Source organism: Anguilla anguilla, chromosome 14 (genome assembly GCF_013347855.1).
Source record: "Anguilla anguilla isolate fAngAng1 chromosome 14, fAngAng1.pri, whole genome shotgun sequence".
Taxonomy (NCBI): domain Eukaryota; kingdom Metazoa; phylum Chordata; class Actinopteri; order Anguilliformes; family Anguillidae; genus Anguilla; species Anguilla anguilla.
Genome location: NC_049214.1, coordinates 10,738,122 through 10,756,287, shown reverse-complemented (window position 1 = coordinate 10,756,287; position 18,166 = coordinate 10,738,122). Strand labels below are relative to the sequence as shown.

The 18,166-nt window shown below is 42.1% G+C and overlaps 1 protein-coding gene across 10 annotated transcripts in view; it reads left to right on the top strand.

The window, feature by feature from the left end:
• The window catches only part of mast4 (microtubule associated serine/threonine kinase family member 4), a 149,144-nt gene that overhangs the window by 70,567 nt on the left and 60,411 nt on the right, over positions 1 to 18,166 (top strand). For 6 of the 10 annotated variants that reach the window (XM_035390065.1, XM_035390063.1, XM_035390068.1 and 3 more), the window contains 2 exons: positions 1,962 to 1,993; positions 16,427 to 16,507. In XM_035390065.1, coding sequence (XP_035245956.1) covers positions 1,962 to 1,993; positions 16,427 to 16,507 — 113 coding nt within the window. Of the gene's footprint in view, positions 1 to 1,961; positions 1,994 to 14,627; positions 14,815 to 16,426; positions 16,508 to 18,166 lie in introns of those variants that run through there. The other 4 variants (XM_035390074.1, XM_035390067.1, XM_035390072.1 and 1 more) reach the window with 2 other exon arrangements.

Genomic DNA, 18,166 nt, shown 5'->3' with positions numbered 1-18,166 from the left:
ACTCTTTATATCCTCTAGTATGACGTACTTCATTTCATTTATATTATAATTTATGTATAGAAACAAGCTATACGCGTTGATTTTTCGCCTCATTCATTTAATGATGTAAGTGTAATCCTAATCTCTTTGTGTTTGACTTCATTTAGAAGTGCAGTGTAAATGTACTATACCTGTGACCCACAAATTCCCGGTTTTAGAAGTGTAATTGTCTCCCTCTAGTGGTAATGCAAAAATAATGCATGCCTAGAAAAGTAGTGCTACTGTAATATTTTGTATGTCTATTGTGTGGACATGTGAAGTTGTAGCTGAATTCTGTGTGTTCACAAGATGTCAGAAGGTACAGAGGCTAATTTTCTTAAGGGCTGAGAGTCTGTGCTCATTGTGGTTATTTCTGTAGGAAACCTACAGAACCTACCTCTATAGATATATCTACTATCCCAATTTTTCATTCATTTGCAGTTGCAGTTTTAGACAAAGAAAGCCGTATTTCCTACTAAAATATATTGTCAAATTGTATAAGCATTACATTGTCATTTAGCTGCATACTGTTTTTGGTACTGTGTACTGTAAAACAGTGAATTACAGAGAGCAATGCATCTGGACCAACTAGTGATACAACTCTTGTAAGGGATCAAATTATGACTGTTGATTTCCTGGGTTATAACTACAAAACGATGCATTAGAAGGAATTCGTTTTTTTTGTAGCTCACTCATTCAGCATCTGAAGTACGATCAGCCCATATACTGTAATGTCCTATAGGCTTGCTGCTTGTGCTCGACAATACAGCAGTTTATATTTTGCATTTGGTCCTAGCTTTATTATACCTCAAGGAGCACTCACATGGGCCTTCCAATTATGTAGGAAATTGGCTCTATGAAAATATCCAAATAGTATAAGAATCATCTCTTTATTGCCCAGTAAACATTACGAGTCTGATTGATTGCTTTGAGCCATACTCAGTGCGGGGCTGGGCAGTAAAGGCCCGTGTCGATATAAGTCTGCCGCCAATCAATATCCATAACCTACTGCCATAGAAGCCCAGTCATAACACAGTATCCATTTTGTTTCAGGGTGCAGTGTAGTGCCTAGTCAATGTTTATGTAGTGCACTTATTATACGCTGCATCTTTTGGGCTGATGGAATTTTTCATGAGGTGGAAAATACACTTTTTGCCCTCTCAGCTTTTTGAAAGTCCTCTTTGTTATGCCTTCCAGAAAATGGCAGTCTTTTCTTGAAACGCTGTGTGTGAAACCATGGTGTGTGTCATAGTGACACTTAACAGGCACATTGTGCGCTTGCCTCCTTGACATTGCGGATCCTTATTAGCCTGTGGTGCGCTAAATTGGGCAAAGTGAGTAACTTAGTCTTGCAGAATTGTTAGCTGGGCCACTCAGCGTCTGTGCTGGAGGGGACGGGAATCTGGGTCGATCTTCACGAGTGACTGCAGGCAGTGCTTCTGGGAGGCGAGGTTGAGGGTTAACTGTGCTGGGGACCAGGGGAGAGGCTGGGGGGAGGGGAGGGGAGGGGTGCAGTCTGAGGTTAACACGGTGCGGTGTCGTTCTTTGATTCTGGTTGCGGGCTGGTCTGACTGGGCAGTATTGACTAGGGACAGATTTGGGCTTATGTCAAGGGCGTCTACCTGACCACAGTGGTTCCTTTATAACCCAGAAGTAACACAACACTGTGCCTTCAAATAATCAATGTCACACCTATGTCTAATTTTGGGTTTGCTTTGTATTCTGTGGTATTTTGTTTACACATGGGAGAGTGAGTCTTCGTGAACCCATGGGTAGGCTGGTATGAACCATTACAAAGACCTTATCTCTCCATACAACACTGTGACTGGTGCAGCGTGTCCATCATTTCTGAAACTATATGAACACCTGATCTGATCTGGAGCCTCCATATTTGCTTGTTTTTATTCTTTTGACTTAAGCTTATCCTTTTTTTCTTTTTACAGAAGGAACTGAGCCTACCCAGAAGAGGAAGCTTGTAAGTAAAAGCTGTTTTATACACATTTACTCTGTATTTCGGATAATGTACTTGTCAGCAGGGAACTGAAATCTATTTTAATAGATTTTTTTTTTTTTTTTTTTTGCCATTGGGTTTATGTATGAGCTGCCAAAATCTCTCCTGCCAGTAATTACAGATTAGTGCAAACCCCCTATTACCTTAAAATTTCCTGGTCCATAACGTTTAGCGGATGAGTTATTTTTAATTGGAGAATTGGGACTGTTCTAAGTCTCAACAGTTGCTTTTGTGCGCAAGTTCCCTGCTATTTGAAGGTAGAACAGCTAATGGATTAGCTGTGAAAGAGAAATGTGTGGCCTGCATGCATGTACACTGTGAAGCCTGGCGAAGCGCCTGGCTGTTCGGACGTGACTGCATGGTATGCTTTTTTATGACCAAGTCGTTTGATTTGTGCTGTTAGTTTTATTAGCTTGGCTCCAGCGGTGCACTCAATGAAAGGAGCTCTTACTTCGCTATGACTGCTGTTAACAATAATAAAGTGGATTCATGAAAGAAATCCCTTTAACCTCTCTATGTCCAGATAGGGAAACATATCTCTATTTAAGTGGCTTAAGCTCTGCAGCCTCACAGTGGAGGTCCTTATATGGGTTATTAGTGCAATATGTGGTGATTAAAGCGTCTCTCTTGTTCTGCTGCTTGTTGTGAGTTAATATTACATCTGTGGGCCTAGAATTTCCTCTCGAGGTGCAGTCTGATTTTGCTGGGTGAAATGCCATCCGTGCGGTCCGCCAGAGACGCTGGTCTCCCCAAGGCCTGTCTACAGAAGGAACGGCAGGCCTTCTGGTCCATATGCGACTCTGGTGCACCCAGGTACCCATCAAGTCACCTGTTCCTCGCATTGCGTCCACCACCTACTGGCCAGAGACAGCCCCCTGGTCCAGACAGGGCTTTTTAACGTTGGTCTCCTCTGGGCGAGAGGAACCTGTCCTTTTCTCTCCGGGTCACGCCAGGTCGTGAAGCACAGTGTGTGTATAACGGGACGTCACGTTTTCTGACTGACTGTTGACCGCCCTCCAGTGATTGGTCGCTGGGATTCCGCCGGTGACTGCAGGGGAACCGCACTGATCTCAGTACAGTGGAGTTTCAGCAAAGAGAGTGGTGGACACTAGGTCTCGGCACCTGCTGCGAATGATCCAGCAGCACTTAGTCAGGACTTCTGAAGAAGCTGAGCTGAAGTAGCACTGATTGAGCGCCCTTGAAACATGCTTGCCATTGTAGCTTCCATAAGTGGTGAGCGAAGTGATATGTGGGAAGGCATAGGTTACCTAGGGTCACTGTAATAGGCCTCACTCAACTATGGAGCAAGAGGGATGTTGTTCTTATGGCTGGCTAACAACATTCAAACCACCTGCCTAGTGTTGTGTCTCGTGCCGCCAAAACAGCTCTGACCCATCGACAGTTTTTAAAATCATGTGGAAATAATTCACCCTCTAACAATATCTTAGCTTTTTATAACCCTGTAGCAACTAATAATGTAATAAACTACACAATATTAGGCAGGTGGTTTTAATGTTGTGGCTGATCGGTGTATATGTGTGTGGAGTGATTTTAACAGCGATGCCTAGTAATTGGTATCTTTCCTTGGATAGAGGGAATCATGTTTTGAGATATCAGCAGGGTCTGGCCTTCCAGCATCGCGGTTTATTTTCCTAACTCCAAACTTTCACCCTGTGCTTTGGCTTTGTTTACCACGTACTGTGTCTATGAAAGCTGCGGTGTTCTGACATTTAATATTGTTCTTATTAAGAGAAGCAAATCAAAAAAGCTTTTCTTTCATTTATTTAGTCAGGGATGGCTCCCTGCCTCCCCTGGCCTCCTGCCGTTGCTGCTGAGGGAGATAATAAAATCTTTTAATGACCGCTCGTGGCTCGACGCAGCGGGGACGCCGCACGGGCACAAATGTGGCCCGCGTTTACGCCCTCGCCGTCACAAAGCGTCAGCTACCGTCGCCTACCCTCCGCAACGCGACAGCTGCCCAGGGCGTCCGTGTCACCGCTAGCGCACAGTTAGCCCCATGAAACGGTGGATTTAGCAACGGGAGGTTGAGGAAAAGATAACAACCCAGCATCGTTTGCCACAAACCTACATATGTTAACAAAAGTGTCTGGGGAGTTTCTGTGAGGTCGGTCGGCAGCGCGGGTGAGTGATTTAATTCACGGGGAATAGCCTCGTGTCGGCGGGCGTGCTGGTCAGTGGTAGCTTGCTGATCTGATGGCGTCGTTTTTGAAAGCTGCTCACCTGGACAGAAAGCTTACGGAGCTGAAGGAGTGAGAAGGGCGGAATGAGGGTCCGCTTGGCGGTGAATCCCCTCAGGCTGCGGCCGCCGAACTGGCCGGGTCGTTCCTCAGACACCTCTCATCACTCCGGACCGAATCAGGCGTCTGGCCTCTCCCGTGTTTTACACGCCAGCGACAGCCGAGGCGGAGAGGATCAGCCGGCCATTGCGCCGGCCAGCTCCCCCTGAAAGATTGACAGCTCGGCCGTCGCACTCGCTCCCCCGAGCGGCGACGCGAAGCCCGCACGCACGCGTGCGATTGGCCGAGCTCCAGCCGCACGCCTCTCTCTCTCTCCGGCCGCGGCGGAGCTGTCGAGCCGCAGGAGGGTGACGCGGCCGCTTAAGAGCCCGCTTTTGGGGTTTGGGCCTCGGCCGCGATGCCCCGCCTCCCTCTCGGGTTTGTCTCCGCCCACCCCCGCCGCTCGCGGGCGCTGACAGACAGGTCCTCACCCTGGAGCGAGGCGGTCCCTCCGGCACCGTCCTCGAATGGCCCGGGCTTTGAAGTGTGCCTGGGGGGAAGGGGGGGGGGGCGGGGGGGGCTCTCTGATCCTCCGGTTCCCATGGAGATGGCACAGTTGCATATTGCCCTTGTTTGCGTCTCGATTCTGCTAGGAGCCAACTTCATGGTGTGTGTGGGAGAGAAGGCAGCATTCACCAATCATTTTATTTAAATGTTGATGTTAAATTTTCTTATTGGCATATGAATAGCCACATACATACTTAGAAAATAACACCAATACATATAGAACTGCATACACATCTGCATGAAAGCAGCATTCTGGGTGTATCTTCCCTGAACATTTTATCCCTTCTAGGATTACATCAGCATGAGTCATTCCACCCCAAATTACCCTAAGTAGCAGAGACCGTTTTGCATTCATCTGTATCCACACTCTCCTGCCTCCTTCCCCAAGACCTCAGGGGACAGGACATGCTTTGCCACCTCCATAAGCACAAGTGCTGCTTCCAGACTCCTGTAAGAGCCACCTGAGTCATCACTGAATTCTTAGACTCCAGTACATCAAGCTAACTGGCTGAATCTCAATGGTCTGTCAGTGTTTTCTTCGGTAAATTAGCATTTTAATATCCAATGGGATGGACATGTTGTGTCTACGCGCACAGTTCCAGTTGCCCCTGAGGTCAGAATGGCTCCCTTTCATTTTTTGTTATGAGACAAAGATGTACTTAATATCACAAAATTAATAATGAAAGTAATAGAATTATCACTAGCTAGTATCTCTTACCAGGCACTGGGATTTGTGGTGCCGTCCAAATAGCTTTTTTATGTAGTAGAACTTCAGGCTTTCCTTGATGCTCATCTTTCATCTAGTTATCTGTAAACCAATCTGTCTAAATGTCCAAAAAAAACCCCAAAGTCTGACTAGTTTGGATGGCACTCTCCACCCCTCAATATGTGTCATAAACTCCACTTGTCATTCACATTTCTGATTGGCTCATAATCCCCAACCGGTGTACAGGATTCCAAATGTGGAATCTGGTCATGACTGGCCGTGTCATCTCCTATTCACCTCTATCTGCCCTAGTGTATTGAACAAACAGTACCCAAAATCCCTGACGCTGGGCAGCTTTAAACTGGCTGTAGTGTGCTTTTGTTCGAAAAGAGTAAAATCATGTAAGTTTAATAATGTAAGATAAGGGTGTCCTGAAGAATTGTGTTGTATATGTACATTTTACATTGTGTGTGTGTGTGTAGGTGTGTGTGTGTGTGTGTGCTAATAATAGGTCAGTTACAATGGAATTTTTAAAGTTCATATTTTGTCTCCTCTTTTATTTAAACTCACTGACATTGTGACTTTGTGCCATTCCTGTAGCTGGAGCAGACAGGCTTAGGATACGCGACCGGTTTCTTTACCTAGAAACCCAGCAACACAATTAACGTTCTGTTGCCATGGTTTCAGTTTCCCTGCCCTGCCACTCACCTCGTGTGACCACGTTATAAGCAGCAGTCATGGTGTTGTTCACTAGTGGAAAACCAAATGAAGTCCGTGCGAGGGAAGTCAGCACAGAAGCAATGGCTGCTCAAGGAAACGATTCAAATTGGACTATGCCAAAAATTCTGTTAAATTTTAGTAGATGTAAGCAGCCCTTGATCTGTTCCAGTGCTGTCATTGGTCAGCTATCCCTCACTCCATCTCTAGAGGCCACTTTACAGTACAACGAAATGAGTTCCAAATATGCTAAAGTTTGGAATAGGTTCCCATTTAGTTAAATCATGAAGTTTCAGCATAAACATGGAATGTTTGATTAGCCTGACAGCAAACAGAGCTGGGTCCAGTGTGCTCCTGCTTGATTCGAATGACCATTAAGGTTATTATAATCATGCCTTTCCATTAGTTTTTTTCTGTGCAAATTTCAATTCAGTTCAATATGCGTTTCATTTGAAGTTCTCTTCTCTGTTAGTTTTTATTTTGTTCGTGTTTTGGAGAGTGATGCCTATTGTTTTTATTGTATTTGGGTTTGGTTTTAGATTCAGAGGGAGAACCTATGTTTTAATTGAAGGGCTGTAAGAATTAATCGCATACCTTTGCCTTAACAGAAAGAGAATGGAATCCACAGAAAACTGACTCAAACGGCATTTACTGAAATTTGAATTTGCTTAAGTGAAAAATATCTGGTGTTTTACAGATTAAAATTAACCTCAATTTTTAACTGAGGTATGCTTAAGTAAAACAAATATTTTCTGCCATAAAAGGCAACATTGAAAGCATCTAACAATCAAGTAAAGTTAGGCAACCACATATCTAATAAAAAACATGTACAAAAGAAAACACTTAAAACTTCAAATCAGGCACTCAAATGCATAGGTAGAGTACACTGTTAATAATGTATTCAGAGTGATCTCAGGCTGAACTCTGTCTCTCTTGACTAACTCTAAGCTCCAATATGTGGGCCTTCACCATGACAGTTAGTGATGTTTGACCACCATTTTGTTGAAACTCGATAGTTAGAGTGATGATAATGCAGAAGGTAGCATGCCACCATCTAGTGGCCTGGAATACCTAGAAACCAAGCAGGAAGGAAAAACCACTTGCTTTTCATAATCATAGAACAAATAAATAATATGATTAGAATATATATATATATATATATAGGGAAAGATAATGGTATTTATTTAGGTTTAGCTTCTTAGACTTTAATGTTTCTTATTTAATTTCAGTTTGATGCTTTTTTGTCATGGGTAATTGTTTTAGTTTCAGTTTTAGTTTACAATAATAACCTTGACAACCATTCATGTAAATGTAGCACTGAACTTAGCTTTAGCATAACTAAGGTAGTTAAGACACATGCCACATGGGGTTAGTATGTTGCAAACTGGCATTAATTTTTAGTCTTTATTACCAAGATATGGTACATTATTTTAGGTTTGCCATATTTTATTCATGAATTATCTAAATATTTTTGTGGGGGTCATTGCTATTTTGAATAATTTTCATCATGTTGTGGTCAGTGCTAATTAATAAAAACTATTCTTTGATGAGTATGTTTGTCATTAATGAAAGCTGGGCAGGGGAAATCACTGTGTGTGAACCTGCTGATACAACATTTGAGATCTGCAGTTATTTAAAGCTGGAGGAAATGGCTTAAAAACTACAGCACTCTGCCAATGCAGGTAGGTTCTAAAGGAAAATTATCCCTCTGTTAATTGCTACCAGTGCTAGCTATGTTAGACAATTTTTTATTTTTTTTCTGTGAAGCGGGTAGAGACGGAAAACATTTTCGGTCCTCTTGTGTGAACACAAACACCCTTGCTGATCATTTGAGCAGGAAAGTACTTTCCCCGTGCCCATTCAGTTCAGAAAAGTGGCACAAATTTAATTCCCAGTGCTTGAAAAGGAGAAAGAATCGAATTGGGTCTGATTCATTTATCGCCTTCATTGCTCCTTTAAAACAGGTAGGGAAACGAAAGGGAGGAGGGGTCGGGGGTCAAATGTGCATTGCTTGTTGTGCATCACCTTCTTCCTCCTGGAATGTGAGACCGTCTGTACCATCGCTTGAGCACGCAGGAGCTTGGTGGCTAAACTAGCCACCTCACAGGTGAATGAAAAAGAGCAGAATGCCCGTGTTTTGATACTCTGCTCTTTGCCTTTGTCTGTGACAGCTGTTTCCAATGACAGATCAGCATCCCTGCTATATCGAAGGGGTTGCTTATACCATGCATTTTAAGCGGGCTTTAATTTTTAAAACTCCAAACCATGTTCTGAATGATATGTGTAGAATATAGGCCAACAGGACCTATTCTTAGGAGGGGCAATAATAGCAAAATAGAATGTGACAATGTGTTGACTGGAGGGCAAGTTGATTAATAGTTTCATATATAGGTGGACTATTGTGGTACCTTATATTGTGTGAGTGCCTAGTTTTCTAGCCTTTTTAATATTCTTTATTGTATTTGATATATCTCTATTTTATGAATGTGTATCCCCAAGGGAGAAAACTTAATTGGGGATGAGATTGTTAGTAAATGAATCTTGTTGGTCTCAGACCTTTTTGTTTATGATTTATGGCCTGTCCAATATGACAGACACTGGGATGACATGATTAATGTGGGTATGGCTAGGATTGATTTTTGATGCCTGTCTGCTTACATGGAGTAACTTTGGTGTGAACCGGTTGGAAAAAGTCAATGTGATTATGCGGTCAGACAGAGCAGCCATTGCCCCAATGGTCAGACTGTAGCACATCTGTGCAACGTCTCCTTCTCAGGCTGGCTGGAGGAACATGCCTGAAGGCAGCCACGCCACCTTGCTTCTCTTAATGCTATTAGTCGCTTTCCCTGGGCCGCCTTGCCCAACGGTGCTCACAGGTGAGTCATGCACTAATTCAATTGCCTGCACTCTGCCTCAGGCAACGGAGAGCTGATCCAATTGCAGAGTACAAAGCGGAAGCACAGATTGTGCAACGGGGCTCGGCAGATCGTTATATATATATATATATATATATATATGGGCCAATGATGTGACCTTTACATTTTGTGTCCGAATGCAATATTTTCTGGAACAATAGATGCATATACATATCATGCTATGAAATTATAATCCTCCTCCTTTACAGTACCACAGAAATGTTTATGGGGTGGCTCCATGGCTGAATATGCGTGTTTGCTTGTGTGTGTTGGGGGTGGGTGGGTATGGATGTGTGTCCATTATCTGCATATCCAGGCATAACTGGTTTTGAAAGAAGCTTCACAATGTTACCAAATTATTTTTGAAAATCCTTTCTATTTAGGCCAACTCAGTTTTACAGTTTTTATGAATTTTGGTTCTTATATAAGAGCTTTTTTGAAAATTTGAAGGTTAGGCAGTGTTTCACAGGCATAGATTTGCTTTTATCTTGGACTTGGATAATGTTTTTGGAGGGGGTGTGGGATGAGATTTGTAATATAGGGCAGGACTCTTGAATTACTTCCACATGTTTGTCCTTATACAAAGGTCAGAAAAAAGGCTTGTACCTTGGCTCAGAAGCCACAACCTTCTTTTGTTGGACACAAACATAATTGAGATGATATCAAACAGCACTGAGAATACGATTTTTTTCCATAATCAAATATGAAAATTCTGCATGCAGGATATCTGTGTATAATCCATCCCGAGCCAGCATATCTGTTGGTGACTGTCCAAGCATCAAAGCACTATTGGCTTCTGAAGTCTAGTAATTACCTTTTGTCTTTCCTAATAGATCTGGGCTTCTATAAAACACACACATATATATATATATATATATATATATATGAGGCATGGCCACAGATTTTTCTTGCATGTGCTCTTGTTTGTAGTGGTACTTATGCATTTATGAATGTCCCATAATACCTTTGTATTGTTTAGGTAAGAACAGAAAAAACATTTGCTATAGTACTTTGCAGGAAGGTGAGACCAATATGGTGTAATAAATTATAATTTGTATATATGACGTATGATAACTGTTTATATCCAGCTTGACATTGGCAAGTTGCAACACAAACAGTAAAATAGATATGTGTGGTGGGTGTTAGGCATGGGGCATTCCAAAGGCCTAAATGCATTACATACACTGTCTCCAAAGGGACAAGCCAACTTCAGATCATGTCACTTAGCTATTAATAGGGTTAGAGACTTCTGTCACTATTTTGTTTTAAGTATCATAGTTCAAGTAAATGTTGTTTACAGGGATTGCTTTCATTATGAAACACTCTTGTTGCATGATTGGCTGCTTTCAACCTGGTGAACTCTGTGAGGTTGACTGCTTTTGGCAAAATTAACTGGGCACGCATTTTTTTGTTAAAAAAGAATCTTTAAACTGTTCCAGTGTTGAAATATGTATTGCCAGTAATAAACTCCTGCACCACACGACCCTCTGCATATGCCAACCCCAACCTCCCCTCCACACGCAGACACACACACACACACACATACATAGTGCTGGTGGCTTAATTTTAATGTTGATGTAACCTGCATTCAACCTGATTTACCAACCAAAACCACCTGGTTAAACATAGTGTGCAACTGATGCCCTGAAAGGGACCAGGTGGTCTGACACGGGATAGTGGAAAAGAGGCAGGCCCAATCAAAGCAGTTGGCCTAGATCTGCTGGAGTTGCTGGCTAAACTGGGCTTTTTCCTACAGCTCCAGTTACGGTTCCCTGCAACTGCACTGGTTTACTTTCAGGCTTAGTGTACTGTAGCTGTACTGTCTGTAATTGCGGCATCTGGGAACCTTCTGTTTTTCTTACTAAACAGTTTATGCCTTTATTTTTACAAACCTTGTGCAACACAAATAACAGTCACCATCTTTTTTGTTTGCCTTTGAGTCACTCATTATATGGCTTCTAAACCTCATTCAGAAAGAAACTTTTATTTCAAAGACCTTCAGTTTGGAAGAAGCATTGCCCAATGTCAGTTTCCATTTGTAAGCAGGGAACAGATGGTTTCTATAAAGGTTTTATCTAATTAGCCTGCTAGCAGTAACTGCACATAACTACAGTACCTTGTGTTTTTGTAACTACTATAGCCATTTTATAATGACTCTTCTAAGAAGTAGACAACTCGGCTGCCTTCAGTGTCTTAAGATGTACGTTTTATATCTTAGTGTGGATCTTATGCTCTTCCTCCTTGTTTCTTTTCTGTTTGTAAATTTTGGACCCTCTCTGTGTGATGAGACACAGCAATCCCAGCCACAATAGAAATCCTCTCATTCCTGGGTGATTCCTCAAACTGCTTTTGGCACTGGCTCTGGCACGGTCCGGATTAACATGATGAGCCTACCAGAAGCTAATTGTGATAATAATGTTTAGTGTCTTTTGTATGCAGGTTCTTGTGTTACCAGTGCTATGCAACCATATCTATGGAAGCCATGTTGTTTTGGAGAACCACTGTTGTAACTGAACAAACTCTTGGTGTCACAACTGTCACTGGTGCTTTGACTTCTCTGGCAGCTGCAGTTCAGTAGAGGCTTCACATCCATCCATATATACTACTATGAGTTGTGTATTTGCATTTGTAGTCCATTTTGCTTTTTTGAATAGCCTGCATAAAAGGTTAAAACAAAGTGACACAAATAAGAATGGTGTCCTCTTCTGAACTCTGCATCACCGAAGCATCATTTAAGCACCATGAATGGAATGAGGAATAAGAGACAGACTTTTGAAATGTACTTTGTTTTATGATGATTTAAGAACGAAGCTGAAGTAGGCCTACCCTCTGCTAAAATAAAAAGCTAGGAGGAGTTGCTGTTTATTACTTTATCTAACCACAAGTTATTGTTTTTATGTATTATGACAGGTTCTGTGTTTTGAAGTACAAAATATTCTGCTTGCTTAAGTTAGTGGCTGCCTTATGACGCACCTGTAGGAAGGCCAGCTGAATGTCTTGGTGCCATTTCATTCGTATTTGAGTAATTAAATTGGATTATGTATGATGCATATGAAGCCATATCTACTGTTAATTTACCTGTTGTTAGCATGCTAATAGAGTTGCCTATCTAAATTACAACAAAGTATTAGCTTGCAGGTTTTCTGACATTAAGATTAACATTAAGTTGTGAGACAACTGTTAATTACCTTTATTAGTGACTGCCTATTATATCTATTTAACAGCAGTCTAGTGGGCGAATAATGGTGATTGATTTGTGTTGTAGTAACCGAAAGGACTGAAATAATTCACTGCTCTTATGGTGCTTGAAATTCCAAACACTGCTCTCTGCATCTTTCATAATTAAGAATATAAAATACGTACCTAGTCTCATGGCCTAGGGATCAGAGATGCTGGGAGAACCTGAGGAGATCCGGTTGTTCTTGCCTTGTGGAGTCATGCTGTTTTGGCACAGAATGCTTCTGCTGTAGCTGAGAATGACTAAGGGAAACACTGCATAAGGAGAAAGCCAACCTTAGCCCGCTGCAGAAGAATGTCAACACTGCCGCATGTCGTTTAGCACCACCGGGCAATGTTCATTCCTCGACTCCTGAACCCAGTTTGGTTCATTTAAACATTAGCTCAAATTGCTGTCATTATTGTATTTGCTGTGCTTTGATCATGGTCATTGTTTCTCCATTTTCCTATTTGTCCATAATCTGAGCGATAATTATCCCTTATTTTGTGTTTTTTTTTTCTCTCAAAAAATAACAGACAATATATTGTTTTTTTATTTTTTGAGAATTCTGTGTCGTAGTATATTTTTGATGCCGCAAGTAAAATGTCCCCACTGGGATAAAACATCATTCATCTAGAACTCTTTCCCAGGATACTCCCCACGTGTTGAGTACTATATATACGAGCTCAGTAATGTTTGGGATGACATCATCTTTTTTTCTTGATTTGGCTCTGTACTCCACACCACCATGTAACACTAAAAGCTAACTGAATATGGCTTAACTTAGCCTATTCAGTTAAAGTATCTTGTTATTTTTTTAACATTTCTTCTAGTTTCACATGTTTAGTAGTGACTAATACTTAACGATTTCATTTGTTTATATGATAGACATGAAACTTCTCCAGAAAAAACTTTGCTGTTTGGGTCCTCCTCGAGTGACACAGTTGTGAATCTAAAATTAGCAATCTATATTGAGAAAAACAAGGCTGGCATCCCTAAACGAAAATGCGCCAATGCTAGCTAGCCAGGTAGCAAACGTTAGCTACTAACTTAAAAATACAGTTTAGCTAAGGTTAGCGTGCTTGCCATTTTCACATTTTGCTACATTGAACTTACTAAATAAAAAAAATGTATTGATCTAAAAATGTATTTCGGTACACGAGACAAAAAATGTTTAATGAAATAGTACAAATTAGAAAAATTTAACCCGGGGGTTACTGCTTGTTATCTCCGTTGCATTCAAAACTCGCTTCGCTATTACTGATTTCTCGATTTGGTTGACAATGCTGTTAATTTCACTATACTTCTTCGCATGACTTGTTATTTTTGGAAACAATGATTGGGGTGAAGCACTGCTGCCTCCCCTTATGTTACTTTTCATAATTAAAATGACCACTGAACTTTTACATATGCCTTGATACACATGTACACTGGATGACCAGCTCCTTGGTAGCAAGGTATTTTACAGTATTTCCATTTTTGGCCAATAGATGTCACTGTTACTGCCACAATTTATTTTACAATGTGACCCCCCTTTCTCTTGCGTGTTTATATTTGTATTCGTTTATTAATTTGATTGATGACATTTAATTCACATAAGGAGTTTTTAAAAATGTATTTTTTATTTTGTGGAGCCTCCATATATATATATATATATATATATATATATGCGATTTTGCAATTTTTTAAATGAAGCTTTTTTTTTTTCTGAAAGCACACCAGACCATAAAAGTGCCTATGGAAATGGTTAGGGTATTTCTTGGAAGGAACCAACTGAGCAGCAACAGTGGTGCAGAGACGGGGGCCGTGTTTGAGGTGGATAGGGAGAAAGGAGGACGAGCAGCAGGATCCTGAATCAGCTATTCTGCCGCTGGCCCCTGAGGACGGCGAGGTCTTTGGTCTGCGAGCGCCGGCGTGCACATCGTGACCGGGGGGTATCCCGACGTACGTGGCAAACATATCAATTTTTTCAGACGAGCGTTTACCGAGAAGGCTTTTGAGTGCTGCTCGGAGCCAGGCTGTGTTGACGCACCGAGTCACCGTCCGCGGAGAGGGGAGGGGAAGAGAGAAGAGAGGAGAAGAGAGGGGAGAGGGAGGGGGTGAGCGTGAGAGGTGCATATGGGAGGGAGGGGGGAGTTTGCATCGTTCAGCCTTCCTGCCCTCCACAGGCAGCTGACATTCTTATCTGACAAACACGGGCTGGAAGTGGAAGGACCAAAAACTGCACTCCCCCCACCTGTCCCCCTCACCCCTCCCCCCTGAGAGATTGTTAGTCCATTCCTTTATAGTAGTTCGTTTAGGCTCTTTGTCAGTGCAATGGGGATGCTGGCGGTATGAATATATCATGTTCACAATAGAGCGAGCCAGTGCAGTGCAGCCATGAAAGCACAGCGGGAAAGACTGAGAATTCCTGGGCTGACATTGGAGTGAGTATTTTTTTTCTATTTCCTCTCTGTCGTACTGATAGTGACAGCTCTGCTAGAGGTCCGTATTCGTTTCCTGTGCCTTTGTTTTGGTTTTCCTTTGCGTCTGTGCGCAGCATTACCGCTGACTGTGTGAGCATATCGGCAGCAGCAGCATCTGCAGGAAGTGCTATTTAACATACACTGCAGCTAGCTTGCTAGTTAGCCAGCAGCGTCTCAAGCCTGTGTGCGTATGTGCGTATGTGCGTGTGTGTGTGTGTGTGTGTGTGTGTGTGTGCGTGCCTGCCTGCATGTGTGTGTGTGTGTGTATGTGCGTATGAGTGTGTGTCTCTTCCAGCCCTAAGCCGGGGGACTGCTGCAGCTGCACGACACTGACCCATGTTTTCTTGCAGTGACACGCAGGCACACTGCATAATCGTCTTGACAGCACAGTGTTAAACTGATTCGTTTAGCTAGCTACGATCAATGAGCTGTCTCTGAAGTACCTTCACAAAAGGCCTTCTGTTGTCAGTGAATAGCGTGAACTAGGTTACCACAATAGAAGAAATGTCTGAGGGAGAAGCCAGACAATTTTCCATTGTCCACATTTGCATTTGCTATCCCCTTTTACACCAAAATACTGGCGCAGCACATGCTAAAATCCTGCGCGGAAGCTGTTGGTCGTGTCCACTGGCCATGATGGCGCATGTTTACATTTGTGTAGCATGTGGACACTGCATCAGTGCTAGTCCTGCCAAGGAGTCTGAACCTTGCATGCCTATTTGAGCACGACGCACATTTATGTTGCTATCACTGAGCATTTATACAACACGTGAGCTCACTACCAATACAGCAGACGGCGAAATGCAATTATGGGATTCTGATGCTGCGTGCTGCCGTAGAGGACGTTTAGGGTCATTCTGTGAATTATAGATGGCGCTTTACCAAATCATTGTCAATGAATGTGTGCCATATATCTAAATTGTATAAAGATGTATTTCACATTCTCCACAGAGCAGTAATTGTTTCCTAAGCTTATTGTTTTTATAGAACATAAAACAAAATCAGCTGAACACGTCCTTTTCCCTTGGGAGCTCCTAATTCAAATGAGGTTTTTTTTGTTTCGGAAGGTGGTGCAGTACAGTTGGGCTTAACCCCTTGCACAAACCTTGAAATCTTATCTCAAGTGCAATTTGTAAATAGTGCAAGCTATGCAATGCCTCTGTGTGCGCTCTCATGACAGAGAAGGGGTCCTGGTATTGATCTTCAAACTCCGTCTGTGGAGATAATTTGTAAGCTCTCCATTGCCCTAAGTATGTCCCTCCTGCAAGGTTAGCTCATTACCAAGGGGTAATGCTTAAAACCCTGGGGGAATCTAATTACATTGCCTCAACAAGCACCGTCTATCAGAATCCCACACATCAAAAAAATATCTCCAATGTTAAGAAAACGTGAATATACATTTTTATGGTGTTATTTAATGTCAGACATGATTGCAGTCTGCGTGAGTAGCTGAGCGAATGAGAGTACTGTGCTGTTGGAGGCTTATCCTCCCTCTGCCTGTCAGCCTTTCTACTGGTCATTGTAACGGTCATGCTGAAGAGCCACTGTTTATGAAATTCAATTTAACTTGCAGCCTCACACCGAGAAGCTTGAGTCCAACTCCCACAAGCCCTTGCAGTCCATGTAGCCCGCTGCACGCATTTCATTTTTGGAGGTAAGAGCAAGCTCTAACATATGGACATTTTTCTATTGAGCAGATACAGTCTGTATGCCCAGCTGTTGAATGTTGAAGAAGGTGAACTGAACTGGTATCAGAAAATGGTTTACAAGACTAATAATACAACAAAATAATTCCTTTTGTTTCAGTGGCTTTTTTTTCATTTAAATAAATGAATAGTGTTTGTGTCCAGCATGATGAACGAGGACACAGTGGTTGTGTGCTTACGTAATGTTCTTAGTGTCATCCCTCCCCCCTTGTTTTTTTTTGTAATCCATTTTTTTTTTCTCCGGTGTTGAATGTGCAAAGTAGGATTTGTAGCATTAGCCAATGGTACGGACATCTGGTTCTGCTTGAAAAGAATTTCACGGTTTCAGATTCGGTCCTCAGTGAATGGGACTAGACTCTTTCCTGCGTATTAAGGAGTAGGGAGAAGGTCACTTTGATTACAGGTTGCGTGATGAGCTCATCTTTGAGTAATGCTAAATGTTTTTGGTGGGAGCATGTTGGGTCTCCATTGAAATAAATTGAATTTATTGAGGTTCAAATATGTATTTTATAATGGGAGAAGCAAAGCAAAAAAAGAAAAAAGGAAAGTTTCTCCATGATCCCTAAATGTACGGTAGCATTATAGACAGCAAACTAACTGCATGCAGATTGTTTTTGCAATGGTGGTAGTATGATTGATGAACATTGGGTTACTGAAGAAGCTGTTTGTTTGTTCCTCTGGGAATGACTCTTGAATGACCCAAAATCCCAGAATGCTCCTCTCGTGTCTGCTAATCGAGTTTGAGACACCGGCCCGGCTGGCCTAGCTCAGAGGCCCTGGCTTTGCTGTGAATCGGGCTTTGTTCCTGTCATCTGGACTCTGGCTCCTGTGAATGAAGTGGGTCACTGAGGCAGAGCTTTCTGTTCTTTACCGAGTTGATTGGTTCATGTTTACACAATAACATTCCTCTGACGTTCGGCACTGATGTGTTGGGGAAAGTCCAGTGGAGAAGATGACCCCAACCGCCTCTCCCCTACCCCCAGACCACTTCCCCCAAAATATGCACTTAGCCATAATTTATGAAATGAGCCTTTATGAAAAGGAGTAATGGGGACTCATTAAAATTTAATTGTGCACATGAGTAGGTTTTGTTCAGGAAATAATTGAAATTTAAGGAGTGTAATTAATATTTTCTAGGTTTAATTGCACATCTGTTAACGTATGATGAATTTATATGAGTGGGCTTTTGAGGGGCAGTTTTTTTCAACATTACTGATATGGAGGAAATAAATATTTCTGTTTTGTACCACAAAAGACATGATTTTTCAGATGCATTTACCGTCCTTTGATTATTTGGAAAAGGAAGGAATTGTTTATTTAAAGCAAAAGATGTCTTTGTTATTATTTAGTTGTAACATTGGTGTACTTACACCCCACTGCTAACAATGCAGTAATAACCTGAAATGTTTTCAGTACACTTTGTGTTTCTCCTTCTGCTGATAACCATATCCAGTAAACCTTCCTGTAAGTAATGAGCAGACACCCACTCCACTGTCAAAGTTCAACTCATCAACTTCAATTTAGTGGAAGTATTGTAACCGAGCCATAGTGTCTTGTTCCCTTTGAAATTTGAGTGTGTGCTTGTTAATGACTATTTGTTTTATTTG